We start from the raw sequence: 14185 nt of genomic DNA, 5'->3' as shown, positions 1-14185 counted from the left end.
GTCAGCCCTGTGACCTGAACCCTACGAGAGGCAGGGGGTAATTGAGCGGCCGCTCTGATGGCATCGATTGGAGAGCCAGGGCAGTCAAGTGAGCACATCGATACTTCTTTTGCATGTTAATTGGAGGTAGTCTGGGGACATTGGGATATCGTTGGACTAAAGTTTGGATTTGGGGCCATATTTTGGAGCATGCCTTGTGGGGAACCCACCTGGACAAGGACCAGGTATCAGGTCCCCTCAAAGACATGATTGTTGGCTGAGGTGAGGTAAGAGGCCCTGGACGCAGCACAAGGGAAGGAGAGAGAGACTGCAGGTTGGTGGAGCGAATACATTTTGGGGCAGTAGGGACGTGGCTGGTGCTTAAAGCCCCCGACCCCCTTGTAGCTCAAAGAGCTGAGCTAAGCGCTGGAATTGCCCTGGGGAGGCAGAGCTCACCGGGGGGCCAGTTGTCCAGCCTGGGAGGAGCAGATATTAGAGCCCAGCGGCCGTTCTGGGTGCCCAAGCAGCCGAACAAAGCAGCGGCTGGAACCATCGATAGGCCACCGTGTCTGGTGGGGGAGCCGCCGCGGGAGAGCAGGTGCACGTCCCAGAGCGGCAGCAGAAGGATTCACAGCAACCGCCTACAGCAGCTGAGTGACTCCCGTGAGGCCTCCCTGTCCCAGCTTCTGGAACTGCTATTGCTGGGCGGGCCGTAGCGCCCCGGAGCTGCCCACGGAGCAGGGACCCTGGTTTTCCTGAACTCCTGGAACCCAAACCGGGAGCGAGGATGTCGGGGAGACATGAGCTGAGGGTGGGGGGCAGAACAAACTGTGTTCAGGGTCCCATCTATTTGGGACTGTGACTGATGCAGCCTGAGGTACACGGCGGCGGAAGGCGTTAAACTGCAAATATACATCGCCAGTTCAACCCGGCCCTTCCCTTCCCTTTCCTGCCCCCAGCAAACTTCATTCCTTCCAACCTCGGCGCTGGCGAGTGGGTACAAACTTGCCTGGCAAAGGCACCCAGCAAGGTTACAGCTTCCCAGACAGCTGGGGGGCTAGAGCCGAAAGTTAAGAAATTGTAGCGAATCCCCTAAAATAAGGACCCAGCCCTTGTTGCTGCCGATGCTGATGGTAAAAGGGCGGCACGTACGCAGCAAAAGTGTAACGCGCTTCTTAGAGTGCAAACGTAACAGGGTAAAGGAGGTTACCTCACCTAAACCAAGCTCCTTGCATCTCAGACCGATCCCTCGGCCCCCTCTTTGGCAAATCGCTGTCCTCTTGCTTCGGCGGTGAAGGATACAGGGGCGTCCTTTTACCTTCTCCTTCTATCCAGCCCCCCAAAAGTCTGTGTGGCCCCAAAGTCAGGAGGATGTTTCCACCCGCCATGGTTTATTCTCCAGTGTGGTGACCCCACATCTTTGTGTTATCTTTGTGTGTCAGGTGTCAGAGTAGCAGCCGTGTTAGTCTGTATTCGCAAAAAGAAAAGGAGGACTTGTGGCCCCTTAGAGACTAACCAATTTATTTGAGCATAAGCTTTCGTGAGCTACAGCTCACTTCATCGGATGCATCATTCGTATGTCAGTGAGGCATCCACGGGGCTGGCTTACAAGGCTTAATTGACGTCATCTGAGGTGGACGGGCGAATGTACGTCCATTGTCTGGCAGAAACTTGTCTGTCGATCCTGCCTTTATTCAGACTTGAAAAGAAGTTTTCCACATGTCCATATATGCATAAATCCTCCCTCCCTGACAGTTACACATTACACACAGACATTAATGCCCAGCGTGCTCCCGGCTTCCATTTGATACATTACAAGACACTACGTATGGCTCTATACCATGACCATTTATGGCTATATACCCCTATATATAGCGGTGTGTTAGATGCAGCGAGTTTGACAGACCTGTTAGAAGCTGCTGACGCTGAGCACTGAACCCTCTGCCAGCGGGTGCCGATGGGCCTGGGTGCCACACAGTGGTTGGAGGTTTTCAAGAGCGGGTTGGACCAATGTCCCTTCTTAGAACCTGTGGGCGGCGACCCCCCTGCTCGGCCGTGGTGTGTGGGTGACGTGTCTGGGCCACGCCGCCGCCCTGTCACCTCCGTCGTCACCCCAGACCGGGGTGGGGGGTGGGGGAACCGATCAGATCAGGGGAACCTCATCGGACTGCTCCTCGGTGCCATCCCCTTGCTCCCTTTGGCCGGCGGTGGCCTCGGCCCTCATCGTATCCCTCCGAGAGATACTGCCGCCCACGCCCCCGCCCACGCAGATCCCAGCCACGGCACCCACGCCAGCGCCAAGGGCTGCTGCCTCAGCCATGCCGAGAGCAGCGGCCGCAGCGATCCCGGCACCGGCAGCGCCGCCCACCTGGGCCAGCACCAGCGCCCCCGCGCCCACGCCCGCCGCGATGACGAATTCCTTGAAGCGCTTCCCGTAGCTCTGCAGGAAGGTCTCGGCCTCCCCTGTCAACTCCTCCTCCAGCTCCGTCAGCTGGGCCGCTTTCTCCGGCGCCGGCTCCCGCATGTCCGTCCGGCACCGCCCCAGCAGCTGCCCACGCCGCTCCGCGAACAGCTCCGCCATCTTGCCCGGCCGCACCTTCAGGCAGGAGATCAGGGTCTGGGAGTCGCCGTCCTGCGTCCGCCGGGAGAGGAGACGGCCAAGAGCGTTAGAAGGGGCAATTGCTGAACTGACCCCACCCCCCTGACCGAGATGGGGGCCCCCCCTCACGCCCGGTATGGCACAGACCTGGCTGGAGGCTGGGGCTCACGTCACTCCGGGGACTGCCCAGACCCTCACCAAGTAAGATCAGGGCTCCCATTGTGCCCAGCACTGCACAGTCCAGCCTCCATTATCCTGGGTGAGGCTCACGCCTCCTGATGGAGATCCAGCTGCCATCATGCCGGGCGATGCACAGACCCCCCTGACTGAAATCGGGCCCCCCCTTGGGCGAGGGTTGGGGTCTCCCGTCTCTGCAACCACCCTGGGAGCTGGAGATGCGAACTCCCGTCTCCTGCCCCGAAGTCCAGAGCCCGTGGGGCTGGCTTGGATGGTTCTCTGGGGTTCCCCTAACTGGGGACACACCCCGCCAAACGCACCTTCTCTCTCAGAAAGTCAGCGTGGTCTCGGCGGGCTCTGTCCATGGCTCTCTCGTTGTGGAAGGTGATGGCCATCTGCGCAGGGAGAACAAGGCTGGGGCAAGCCGCAGGTCGCGGGGCCCCAACTCCACCTTGTGCAGGGGCAGGCAAACTTTTTGGCCCGAAGGCCACATCGGGGTTGCAAAATTGTATGGAGGCCGGGGTAGGGAAGGCTGGGCCTCCCCAAGCAGCCTGGCCCCGGCCCCTATCTGCCTCCACCCACTTCCCGCCCCCCTCAGAACCCCAAACCCATCCAACCCCCCCTGCTCCTTGTCCCCTGACTGCCCCCTCCAGAGGACCCCGCCTGCCCCTAACCACCACCGCCGGGACCCCACCCCCTATCTAATCCCCCCTGCTCCCTGTCCCCTGACTGCCCCCTCCAGAGGACCCCGCCCGCCCCTAACCACCACCACCGCCGGGACCCCACCCCCTATCTAATCCCCCCTGCTCCTTGTCCCCTGACTGCCCCCTAGACCTCCCATCCTAACTGCCCCCCAGGACCTCACCCCCTACCCACTGCCTCCTGCTCCCTGTCCCCTGACTGCCCCGACCCCTATCCACACCCCTGCCTCCCTGACAGACCCCCGGGATTCCCACGCCCTATCCAAACCCCCCGTTCCCTCTCCCCTGACCGCCCCCCCCCAGAACCTCCGCCCCATCCAACCGCCCCCCGCTCCCTTTCCCCTGACTGCTCCCCCAGGACTCCCTGCCCCTCATCCAACCCCCCACCCCACTTACCATGCCTCTCAGAGCAGCGTGTCTGGCAGCTGCGGGGCCCGCCAGAGCTAGACACGCAGCCCCGAAGGAGCTCGCAGCCCTGCCCCCTTACCGCACCGCTCAGGAGCGGCGGGCCAGAGCGCTGGCAGCGTGGTGCACTGAGGCTGTGGGGCAGGGGGACAGCAGGGGAGGAGCCGGGGGGGAGCCTCCCTGGCCAGGAGCTCAGGGGCCAGGCAGGACGGTCCCGTGGGCCGGATGTGGTTTGGTTGCCCCTGACCAAGTGGCTGCAGCCTCACATAACAGAGCGACTCCGCTAGCCCGTGCGGCAAGTGCTTGGAGCTTCGGGCAGCACCGGTGGGCCGTCTGACCTTCCGGCAACCCCGCCTCGGCTCCCTTCCCCGCCCCGACCTGCACTTTGCACTGACGTCACTTTCCTCTAGCCGAGGACTTTGCAAACCCCTGTCCCAGCCGGCATCACCGATGTGCTCGCAGACTTTGCAAACCCCCGAGAGCACATCCGTGACGCCGGCTCTCACGGGTCTGGTGGTGTGTGGGGGCTTTTATCGATCGCCAGGAGGCAGGTGGTTTGGGTGTGACTCTCAGCTCTCGGTGTTCTGGCTGGGTTAAATCTTGTGGTGGAGGAGCAATGAATCTGGAACCGCCTCTGCTCTGGCGCTGGGCTGGAGTGGCTATTGCGGAGGAGTTATTCCTGAATAGCTAGGCCGGTCTATTCCCCCCCATGCAGAGAAGACCCCCCACCCCAATTCTCCTCTAGAAGATTCCCTGGGTAGCACCCGTCCCAGCCGATCTGACCAAGAGAACTTTACAGTCCACATCACAGGGTCTGTCTACGCAGCCTCCTGCCCGGCTGCGGGGGAAGGCGGCGTGACTCGGACGTGAAGGGCTTGGTGAGGGCTGTGCTGAAACGCTGCCCGGCTGGCACATCAGACCGAAGGAGCCAGGGCAGAAGTTCTGCTCAGCCGGCCCGATTCCCAGCTCCCCAGAGGCCCCGTGACACTACGTAGAAAGATCCGTGCTCTGCTGTGGCTACGCCCTGCTCTGCAGAGCGTGCCAGTGGATAGAGCCCCTGGATCCACCTTATCCTGCTCCCTGCCACTGCATGTGCCTCCCATGGTTCCCTGGGGCCATGAGACACACAGCAAGAGAGGAGATGCTGGTGCATCATGGGAAATGTGGTTCAGATGCCTGACTCTCCTCGATACACCAAGCACTCAGACTACACCTCCCATGCTGCCCTGCAGCCATGATGCACCACCACCCCTTAGCAAGAGAGGACACCGTGGTGCATGATGGGAGATGTAGTTTGGTTGCCCCAACGTCCCATTCTTCTCTATTAGCTGGGCTCATGGCAGATGCAGTCAAAGCCGGAAGCCCAAGTGTGACGGGCTGGACTAGGCCCAGAGACCCACAGCTGGAGGCCTCAGGGTCCTGCCGCACTTGTCCCAGGAAAGGAGCAGTGAAGAGGTCCTCCAAGCAGGCTTGAATGGCTGCAGGGGAAGTGGCCAATCAGAGAGGCTGCAGGGAGCAGCCAATAGGGGCCCAGGAGAGCCCTGTAAAAAGGAGCAGCAGAGGCAGAGATAGGCAGTTCCTTGCAGGAGCCAGTGGAGTACAGATGCGGGCTCCTGGTTGGCCAAAGGGAACTGCACCATAATGGAGAGCTCAGTGCTAGGAGGGACCAGGGGAGTGAGGAAGAGCTCCTGGCTGGCTGCTGGGCCTGAATTTAGAAAGGCCCTCAGCTAAGGATACGGTGTCGGTGAAGGCTGGGGCCATGGGAAGGGGCCCAGGGAACTCAAGGCATTTTTGCTAAAGGGATACAGTGGTGCACGGTTGCTATTGTTAGGGTCCCTGGGGCTGGGACCTAGAGTAGTGGGTGGGCCCGGATCCCCCTATAAGTCCCTGGGGAAGTGGCCTACACTTGGACAGTGATTAAACTCACAGAAAGGGATCTGAGCTGTCTGGCTGGAGAGCTGGGGTCAGAACAGACCTAGAGAGGGCAAAACTATCGTCTCCAGGGAGGAAGCCCTGGGGTGTGGCCTGATCCTGGGGATGGGGCTGGTTAAAGAAGTGCAGACACACCCGACCAGAAGGGGCACTCGTGAGAGGTGCGTGCCACGCCATTACACCAACCCATAGAGGAGATTGGGGAGGATGGATGGGTTGCCCAAGATACATCCCCCATGATGCAGCACCAGGGTCTTATCCCTTGGCGAGGGGTGGTGGTGCATGGTGCCTTCAGTGCATCATGGGAGGTGTAGTCTAATCAGGGTGCTCAACCCATAGAGGAGAATGGAGAACGTGAGACACAAGTTCCCAGGAGCTGCGGCAGTGGCCTTTCCATACAAGAGATATTTGGGGGTTTTGCTGGAAACTCCAAGTTTTCTTCAGGAAGAACACCCCCGTCTTTGGACCAGCTCTAACAAACTCCTCTTGTTTAAATGCGGACAGGCATCTCCTGGGGAAAAACAGGTTTTGGTGACGTGGGTCTCATGGATTGGAGATGTGTCCGTAGGCTGGCGAACACTCCAGTGCCAGTCGTCCCCCACGCTAGTCAAATTCTTCTACCCCGGAGTCCAAGAACCTGAGATTTCACGCAGACCCAGATTTCCCAGTCACCTCCGGCAGAATGGACCCAGTTCCCAGTATTGTCCCAGGCCTGGCATGGACGGATGAGGGGAGACACCCCACGATCAGGTCAGAGAGAGAGAGAGAGAGACGGTACCTGACAGGGAGAGGAGAAGCCGAAGCAATGCTTCTTCATCATATCAGATAAATTCTGCAAAGGAACAAAAAGAAATCATCACATCACAGACTCCCCATGTTCCCAGCCTTTCAAAGCCCTGTGGAGGGCTTGCCCAGCTGTGAGATGCAGCCACCTCTGGGGCAGGGAAGCAGGGGAACAGCTGCACAGTGATGCCACACGGGCACTGGGGTCATCACTGAGTGCCAGCGGAGAGCACCCCATCCCGATCCCTGCAGCACAGCTGGCCGGTCCCCACCTTTATCTTGGCAGCGAGCTGTGTCCCGGTGAGCAGCTCCCCGTGCTGGTCCCTCCGGCATGTCGACTGGCCGAGCCCACCACGGCGGTGATGTAGTCCCTGAGCCGCTCCCGGAAATCCTCATCCATGCCTGCGAAGGGGAGAGAGACGGACAAAGGTGGATTTAATCCCCCTTCTCTACCTTCCACACGCTGGCGTGTGCGGTGACCCAGCTGGGTTGCTCTGCACGTGGCAGGGGCTCAGAGCCACTCTCCCGGCTCCGTTACCTCTCAGGGTTCCCTCCATCCCAGTCACGATCCGCTTGCCGGGGAAGGGCATCAGGTAACAGCGGGTGCTGTTTCTCTTCAGCATTTCCAGGGCCTTGGGGTGTTTGCAAGGGGACGTCGCCGCCAGCATCTGCCGGAGCCGGGGGGATCGTTATATCGATGTACAGAGCTTACAGCAGTGAAATGCAGCGAGCAACAATAACTGATGAGTGGAGACACACTCAGAGCCGACCCACACCAGGTGGGAAAGGCTCCATCTCCCATTCCCCACCCCCACCCAAAACCCCACACTCACCTGTCTGACGTGTCTGAGATGCTGCTCCCCACCCTGGGCTCCGAGGACCTGGGAGCTGCTCCAATCCCTCACCAGCAGGTCTAGATGCTGCAGGGGAGACAGGAGGGGAGTGGGAGTCACTGGGGGTGGGGTGAAGGCTGGGACGTGGAGAAGGACAGTGTCTGCTGGGGTAACCTCAACCCCTCGGGAGTGGGGCAGGGGGTGCATGGGGCAGGAGCATGCTGTGGAGTGGGGGAGGAGTGCAAAGTGGGGATACATGGGGCAGGGTGGGTGATGGGGGGAGGAAGCCGTCTCACCTGAATGGGGTCCAGTCCATAGGCCTCTCCCACCACTTCAGCCACCTGCACAAATATCTGCGGAGTGAAGAGAACAGAGTGTGGGGGCGGGTGAGTCTGGGGGCTGGGAGGTGTTTACACTGGGCGCGGGGATCCTTCCTGTGAAGCGCAAAGGGGCCTGGTCACCCACACCCCCAGTCTGATCTGCTCCCTTCGCAGTGAGGCCTGACAAGTACAAAACAAAGCTGGAGATGGACGGAGACATTTTCCATGGGACAGAGAGAAGCGGGATGTTCCCAGCCAACGGGGTCAGGGGAGGCCGTGGGGTACAGGGGTCTGGTGCTGGGGGGGATAGCCATTGGGCACACCCCACTTTTCCGTGCACTATGCCCCGGGGAGGAGCCAGTCTGGTTCCAGGGCTCGCCAGATCCAACCCGAGTCCCGCACAGAGAATCTCCCCAGGGCGCGGTGCAGGGACAGGACACGCCATATGCCACAGGCGGCAGTGACGTCGCTAAGAGCACGACTGCCAGGGGCTCCATCCGGCGGGGCTGGGGCTGGGTAAGAGCCTGGTGAGAAGAGCAAAGCAGAACCGGGGGCAGAGTGACCGCCCCAGGCCCTGGCCCCAGCAGCTTCCCACCGACGGCGGAGCTGGGCTGGAGGGGAGGGAGGGGTCCTAACTTTGGCCCAGTGGCCCACACGGGACATCTGGGAGCAGAGAGCCAGGCTGGGCCGTGCGGTGACAGTGGTGACCCCAGAGGCCCATGTGACCATGGGAGAGTCGTTTTTTCTCTCTGGGCCTCAGTTTCCCCATAGGACCTATGTGGAGGGATAATAACCCTGAGGGGCTAATGGGTGAACCTGGCCTGGCCACGTTCTGCGTCTCGCTGCTGGCCTCACCTCCAGGTACTCGAGATCCGGGTCCTTCACCCGACAGCCAATGTTCAGTATCTGCAAATAGCCAGGGGACAGACAGAGCTACAGCAACGAGCAGGGCCGGCCGGCCCAGGCCCCTTCCCAGCCACGTCACCCGCCCCGAGCACAGCGCCCCCTAGTGCCGCAGGGGGCATCGGGGCCTGCCCAGCCTGCCAGGGGAGAGCGCCCCCTGCTGAGCCCCTGCCCCGCTCCCTGCAGCACAGCGCCCCCTAGTGCCGCACTGGGGCCAGCCCTGACTGCCAGGGGAGAGCGCCCCCTGCTGAGCCTCTGCCCCACACCCTACAGCACAGCCCCCCCCACTGAGCCCCCCAACCTGGTAGGAGCTGAGCAGCATGGACAAGGCGGAGAGTTTGATGCTGGTCTCCTTGTTCCTTTCAATGTCCATGGAGCCCTCGGTGTCCACCAGCAGCACGGCCACCTGGCGGGGCCAAGAGGGAGAGCCCTAGGTCAGCTCCCAACTTTGTCCAGCCACGCACGGCCCCTCCACCCCCAGAGCCTGACCCCTGCTCTGCCCTGAGGGCGCCTGGCATCTCGTTGTCACCCGCCCCAGTGTTAGTTCCCTCCTCTCGCTCTTCTCCATTCCCACCTGTTCTCTCTCCAGTGGGTTCCCCTGGGGCCTCCTTCCCACATCTCTGTCCATCCCTCCCGGTTTCCCTCATTCCCTCTGTTCCCAGCCCTCTACCCTGTTCCCCTTTCCCTTCTCCCAACCCCCCCATGGCCTCCTCCCCCTTCCCTGTGCACCCCCAATGCCCCCACTTACCTTCTCACCCTTGGCCAGGACCCAGAAGGGCTGACTCCATGCCCACACCCCCTTGGTGACTTGCTGCATGTCGGCGCGCCACTCGAACCCCTCCAGGAGCTCGTCCTCCTGGCCCATCCATGACCCGTCCCTCGCATCCTGCCGGGAGGGGGGCAGTCAGATCAGGGTGGAGGATGAGAGTGACTGGGCCCATCTCTCAACAACCTGTCAATCCCCAGGCCTCGGGGGGTGGGTATGGGGGGTGACACAGGCCAATTGGTGGGTCAAACTGCTCTGTGTCACCAACTCTTGACAGGCCTGATGGACTCTCTGCACCTCACACCCTGGTGTCAGGCTCCAGACCCAATGGGTGGCAGGTGGCATCTCAGTGGCAAACTCAGCCCTCGTGGGTCTTTAATATTCGTGCGTCACGTCTGCATGGGGTCTGCACAAAGGGGTGTGGCCGTGCACGAGAATTATGCTCTTAAAATGTGTATGACAAAGCATGCATCAGCCGGGCTGCCCTGGGCCAGGGAAGGTGATAACCTGCTTGACTGGGTCTCCAAGGGAAACCGCGGGATATTGGAAATGTATTTCCATAGAAGCTACACAAAGACAGCAAGCCACCGAGGGGCAGAGATAACCCCACAACTTCCCAGCGGGAGAGAGATGCTTAGGCTAGGTTTGAATTTTCAAAGGACACATTTCAATGGTTTCCTGGGCTATAAAGAGGCGGGGGAGGGCCTGAACCTCAAATAAATCATTGACTCAATGGCTCATCTACAATATTCCTGTGTTATCAAAAGTGTCTCGAGTGAGGCCTTCGCTGAAAGTCAGTGACCCACAGGCGATAAATATCACTCTGCAAGGTCTGTATTAAAGCTAGAGGAGAAATTTGAATACTCGCTGGTATTACGCCTTAAACAGAGACATCAGACTTTGGGGTAATAGGAGCGGGGCAAAGAGACTGTGAAGGTTCCTTCCCCACTCTGAACTCTAGGGTACAGATGTGGGGACATGCATGAAAACCCCCTAAGCTTATCTTACCAGGTACAAACTATTTTACCTTTTGCCCTTGGACTTTATTGCTGCCACCACCAAGCGTCTAAAAGATACATAACCGGGAAAGAGCCCACTTGGAAACGTCTCTCCCCCCAAAATCCTCCCCAAACCCTACACCCCCCTTTCCTGGGGAAGGCGTGATAAAAATCCTCACCAATTTGCATAGGTGAACACAGACCCAAACCCTTGGATCTTAAGAACAATGAAAAAGCAATCAGGTTCTTAAGAGAAGAATTTTTATTAAAGAAAAAGTAAAAGAATCACCTCTGTAAAATCAGGATGGTAGATACCTTACAGGGTAATCAGATTCAAAACATAGAGAATCCATCTAGGCAAAACCTTAAGTTGCAAAAAAACACAAAAACAGGAATCTCCATTCCATTCAGCACAGCTTATTTTCTCAGCCATTTAAACAAAACAGAATCTAACGCATCTCTAGCTAGATTACTTACTAAATTCTAAGACTCCATTCCTGTTCTGTCCCCGGCAAAAGCATCACACAGACAGAGAGAGAGGCTTTGTTTCTCCCCCCCCCTCCAGCTTTGAAAGTATCTTGTCTCCTCATTGGTCATTTTGGTCAGGTGCCAGCGAGGTTATCCTAACTTCTTAACCCTTTCCAGGTGAAAGGGTTTTTCCTCTGGCCAGGAGGGATTTTAAAGGGGTTTACCCTTCCCTTTATATTTAGGACAGAGACATTGGCGTTATCCTACACTGGTGGGACTAACCAGAACAGAGCTCCTGAAATCACAGAATGGTGGGTCCTTCGACCAAGGGGGCTGAAGGCTCCAGGAAATGACTGGAGGGGAGAAACCTGCCACGGCCAAGACTGTGACTTGCAGAAGTTCAGCATTAGACTGGGAAGCGTATTCTCCCTTCTCTTTGCGTGTCGCCCTTTCCAGCTTTACTCCTCACACGAGGTGTCACCTAACCCTGGGGCCTTTTCTTTAATCAGCCTTGTCTGACTTTGGATATTAACCGGCCCAGGGCTGGGATTGGGATCAGCGTGTTTGCCACACTCGGTTAAATCGATAAGGGGCAGCGCATTGTCTCCGTCCAGGAGCAACGCACTGAATGGTTTCTGGGCGTGTTGCAGGAGTGGGATGGGCACTGCGGGGAGACGTCTCTGGGGAGCCCAGGAGTCGGGGTTCAGTGTTTCTTTCACCCAAGACGGGGAGAGGGCTTGCCAAGTCCTGAAGGGTTTGCTGGCAGGGTGGACAGGGAGGCTGAGACCATGACCCGAAACTTGCAGTTCTAAGAAACCCAGCAATTCATCACCTTGGCAGGGGGTTTCGGGGTGACTCGGGACAGGGTGCTGGGGTCCCTCTGCAAAAAGCAACGGGACAGTGGGAGCCTGGGTGTGGCCTGCAGGCTTGTCGGCTGCCTCTTGGTGTCCAGGTGCCATCACAGCATTGAAAGCAGAGGACGGCGGTGACAACACCCCTCCCTAGTCTGGGTTGAACCCCAAACCGTCACAGGGAGTTCACTGTGCGAGCGCGGGGTGGGGGTGGTGAGGAATACTTGGTGATGGGTGGGCGTGCTCGGAATCTGATAGACAGATGGACACGTTAGGGTGCAAACAGATAGACAGACACACTACTTTTAGACAGAGAGACACACTAGGGTCCAGCCATGGCTCCAGCTACCTGGACGTGTGGAGGGGGGCACTCACAGACACGTGTGCAGCTCTGATTCCTCCAGCAGGGGGCAGGATGGGGCCGCTCACACCCACAGCTCACTCCTGCTCCCGTTTACACTCACCGGGCTCCGGAGCAGGCACAGCAGGCAGTTCAGCAGGAAGGATTTGCCCCGGCGCTGCTCCCCGATGATGGACACCAGGCAGACGGGGGCGTCCCCCGCCCCACCCTGCTCCAGGCAGAGACTCAGGGCCTCCTTGTCCAGGATCAGGACCCCTTCCTTGTCCAGATGCGCCAGCTGCACCGGGCGCCCCGGCGCTGGCTGAGCCCCTGGCCCCTGCTGCAGGGAGAGAGCAGGGTCAGAGCTGGGACCCCGCCCCTGAGCCAGCCAGTCCCCAGCTCCCCAGAGCAGAGCCCCCTGCCCCATTCCCATCCCCCTGAGCCAGCCTGTCCCCCGCCCTGGTGTCAGATCAGAGCTGATTCCCCCTGGAGGGAAAGGCCCCATGTCCCATTCCCACCCCCTGGGTCAGCCGGTCACCGGCCTCCTGGATCAGAGCCAGCACCCCCTAGCGGAGAAAGGCCCCGTGTCCCGTTTCCAGCATCCACTATTCTCACCCGCTCTGTCTCTCTCCCCTCCTGTGGTGTGTCTCCGATTTTCTCCACCAGGTTTTTGATGCGTGTGTCTGGGATCATCCTGTGCTTGGAGCAGGGGTGGCCGCACTCGGGGCACCGGTATGTCTGGGACGACACCGAGCTGCAGTGAGCCGCGAGGCAGCCCCGGCAGACTTTGTGGCCGCACTCAATGGAGACGGGGTCATCCAAGATATCCAGGCAGATGGAGCAGGGGACGTCCTCCCGGACTCTCTGCATAATCTCCTCTGGTGCTGGCTTCAAGGGACAGACAGAGGGGAGTAGGGTATAGTGGTTAGACCAAGGCAGGGCTGGGAGCCAAGACTACTGGGTTTTATCCTTGGCTCTAGAAGCAGAGTGGGGTCTAGTGGTTGGACTAAAGGGGAATGGGAGCCAGGACTCCTGGGTTCTTTCCCCAGCTCTGGGAGGAGAGTGCGGTCTAGTGGTTGGACTAAAGGAGAATGGGAGCCAGGACTCCTGGGTTCTTTCCCCAGCTCTGGGAGGGGAGTGCGGTCTAGTGGTTGGACTAAAGGGGAATGGGAGACAGGACTCCTTGCTCCTGCAGTTTTCCAATGGAAAGAGAAATTTTCAGGCTCTTACTAGACCTGTGAAACATTTCCCTCTTCTCCGTTCTCCCACATCTGATTCCCAAGTGAAACTAATTTCAATCTTGCCTGACACGTCCTCAGGCCCCGTTGGGTTCGTGGTGTTCACAGCCCGGCAGGGTTAGCGCCATTGGGTTGAGTGGGCAAATGCTGGGGAGAGGGGGTGTATTTACAGCACCACCCACACCAGGCGATCCAGCACCAAGTGTCTGGTCCCCAGCAAGTGCAAGGTGGAACTTACACACCTGGAACATGTCTGAAAAATTAACCAGATGAACTAATCGAGGGGCTGCACTTCCCGTGATGGGATTTCTCCACTTGGCCAGCCAGCTGCAACACACTCCCTTCCCAACGCCACCTCTGATCCCTCCCAAAATCTCTGAGGCTGTTCTATGCATCAATGGCCAGAGCCCGGCGGGTTTCCGTGAAAATCGGAAAACCAGAAACGGGGAGAATGGGGGGGACACAGAGCCCCTGGCTGCTGGAGATCAGAGAGCCGGTCGCTGGGAGCAATGAACATGTCCCTGCACTGCAGACCCTCGGTCTCAGCTGGGTCCCAGCATCTGGGTGGGGGCAACACGCTGACACCTTGAAGGGGTGAGTGCCCAGCCAGCAAGGAAACAAATAATAATGGGGGAAATACAGGGTAACAGAGAGTCACTTACAGGGAGCAGCCAGGGCTCTGTGTGCTCCCTTCCCCCGACAACAGGCACTCCCTGTGCCCCCATTTGCCCCTACCCCTATGCAAGGGGATCCATCTGCCCCCCATGCCAGGGGCTCCAGGTGCCCCTTCATTCTCCCCAGACAGCCACACAACGAACACCTCTCACTGCGGCAATAACAACTTGCAGCTCCCAGTCTCTGTGGACACTTTCCCCCAAACTAGGAACCCCTC

General features: G+C 59.1%; 1 protein-coding gene across 1 annotated transcript; it reads right to left on the bottom strand.

Moving 5' to 3' along the window:
• Positions 1-2122: 2122 nt before the first annotated feature.
• On the bottom strand, positions 2123-12925 carry LOC140912302 (RING finger protein 112). The gene is given in 13 exon segments (XM_073346520.2): positions 2123-2611; positions 3076-3150; positions 6572-6625; positions 6849-6907; positions 6910-6978; positions 7115-7244; positions 7410-7496; positions 7706-7762; positions 8585-8635; positions 8934-9038; positions 9381-9518; positions 12180-12395; positions 12671-12925. Coding segments are annotated over 13 exon segments (1785 nt in total).
• Positions 12926-14185: the final 1260 nt, after the last annotated feature.

Source organism: Lepidochelys kempii, chromosome 6 (genome assembly GCF_965140285.1).
Source record: "Lepidochelys kempii isolate rLepKem1 chromosome 6, rLepKem1.hap1, whole genome shotgun sequence".
Lineage (NCBI taxonomy): Eukaryota > Metazoa > Chordata > Testudines > Cheloniidae > Lepidochelys > Lepidochelys kempii.
The sequence above is the reverse complement of the archived record's forward strand: the minus strand, read 5'-3'. Positions and strand labels throughout refer to the sequence as shown.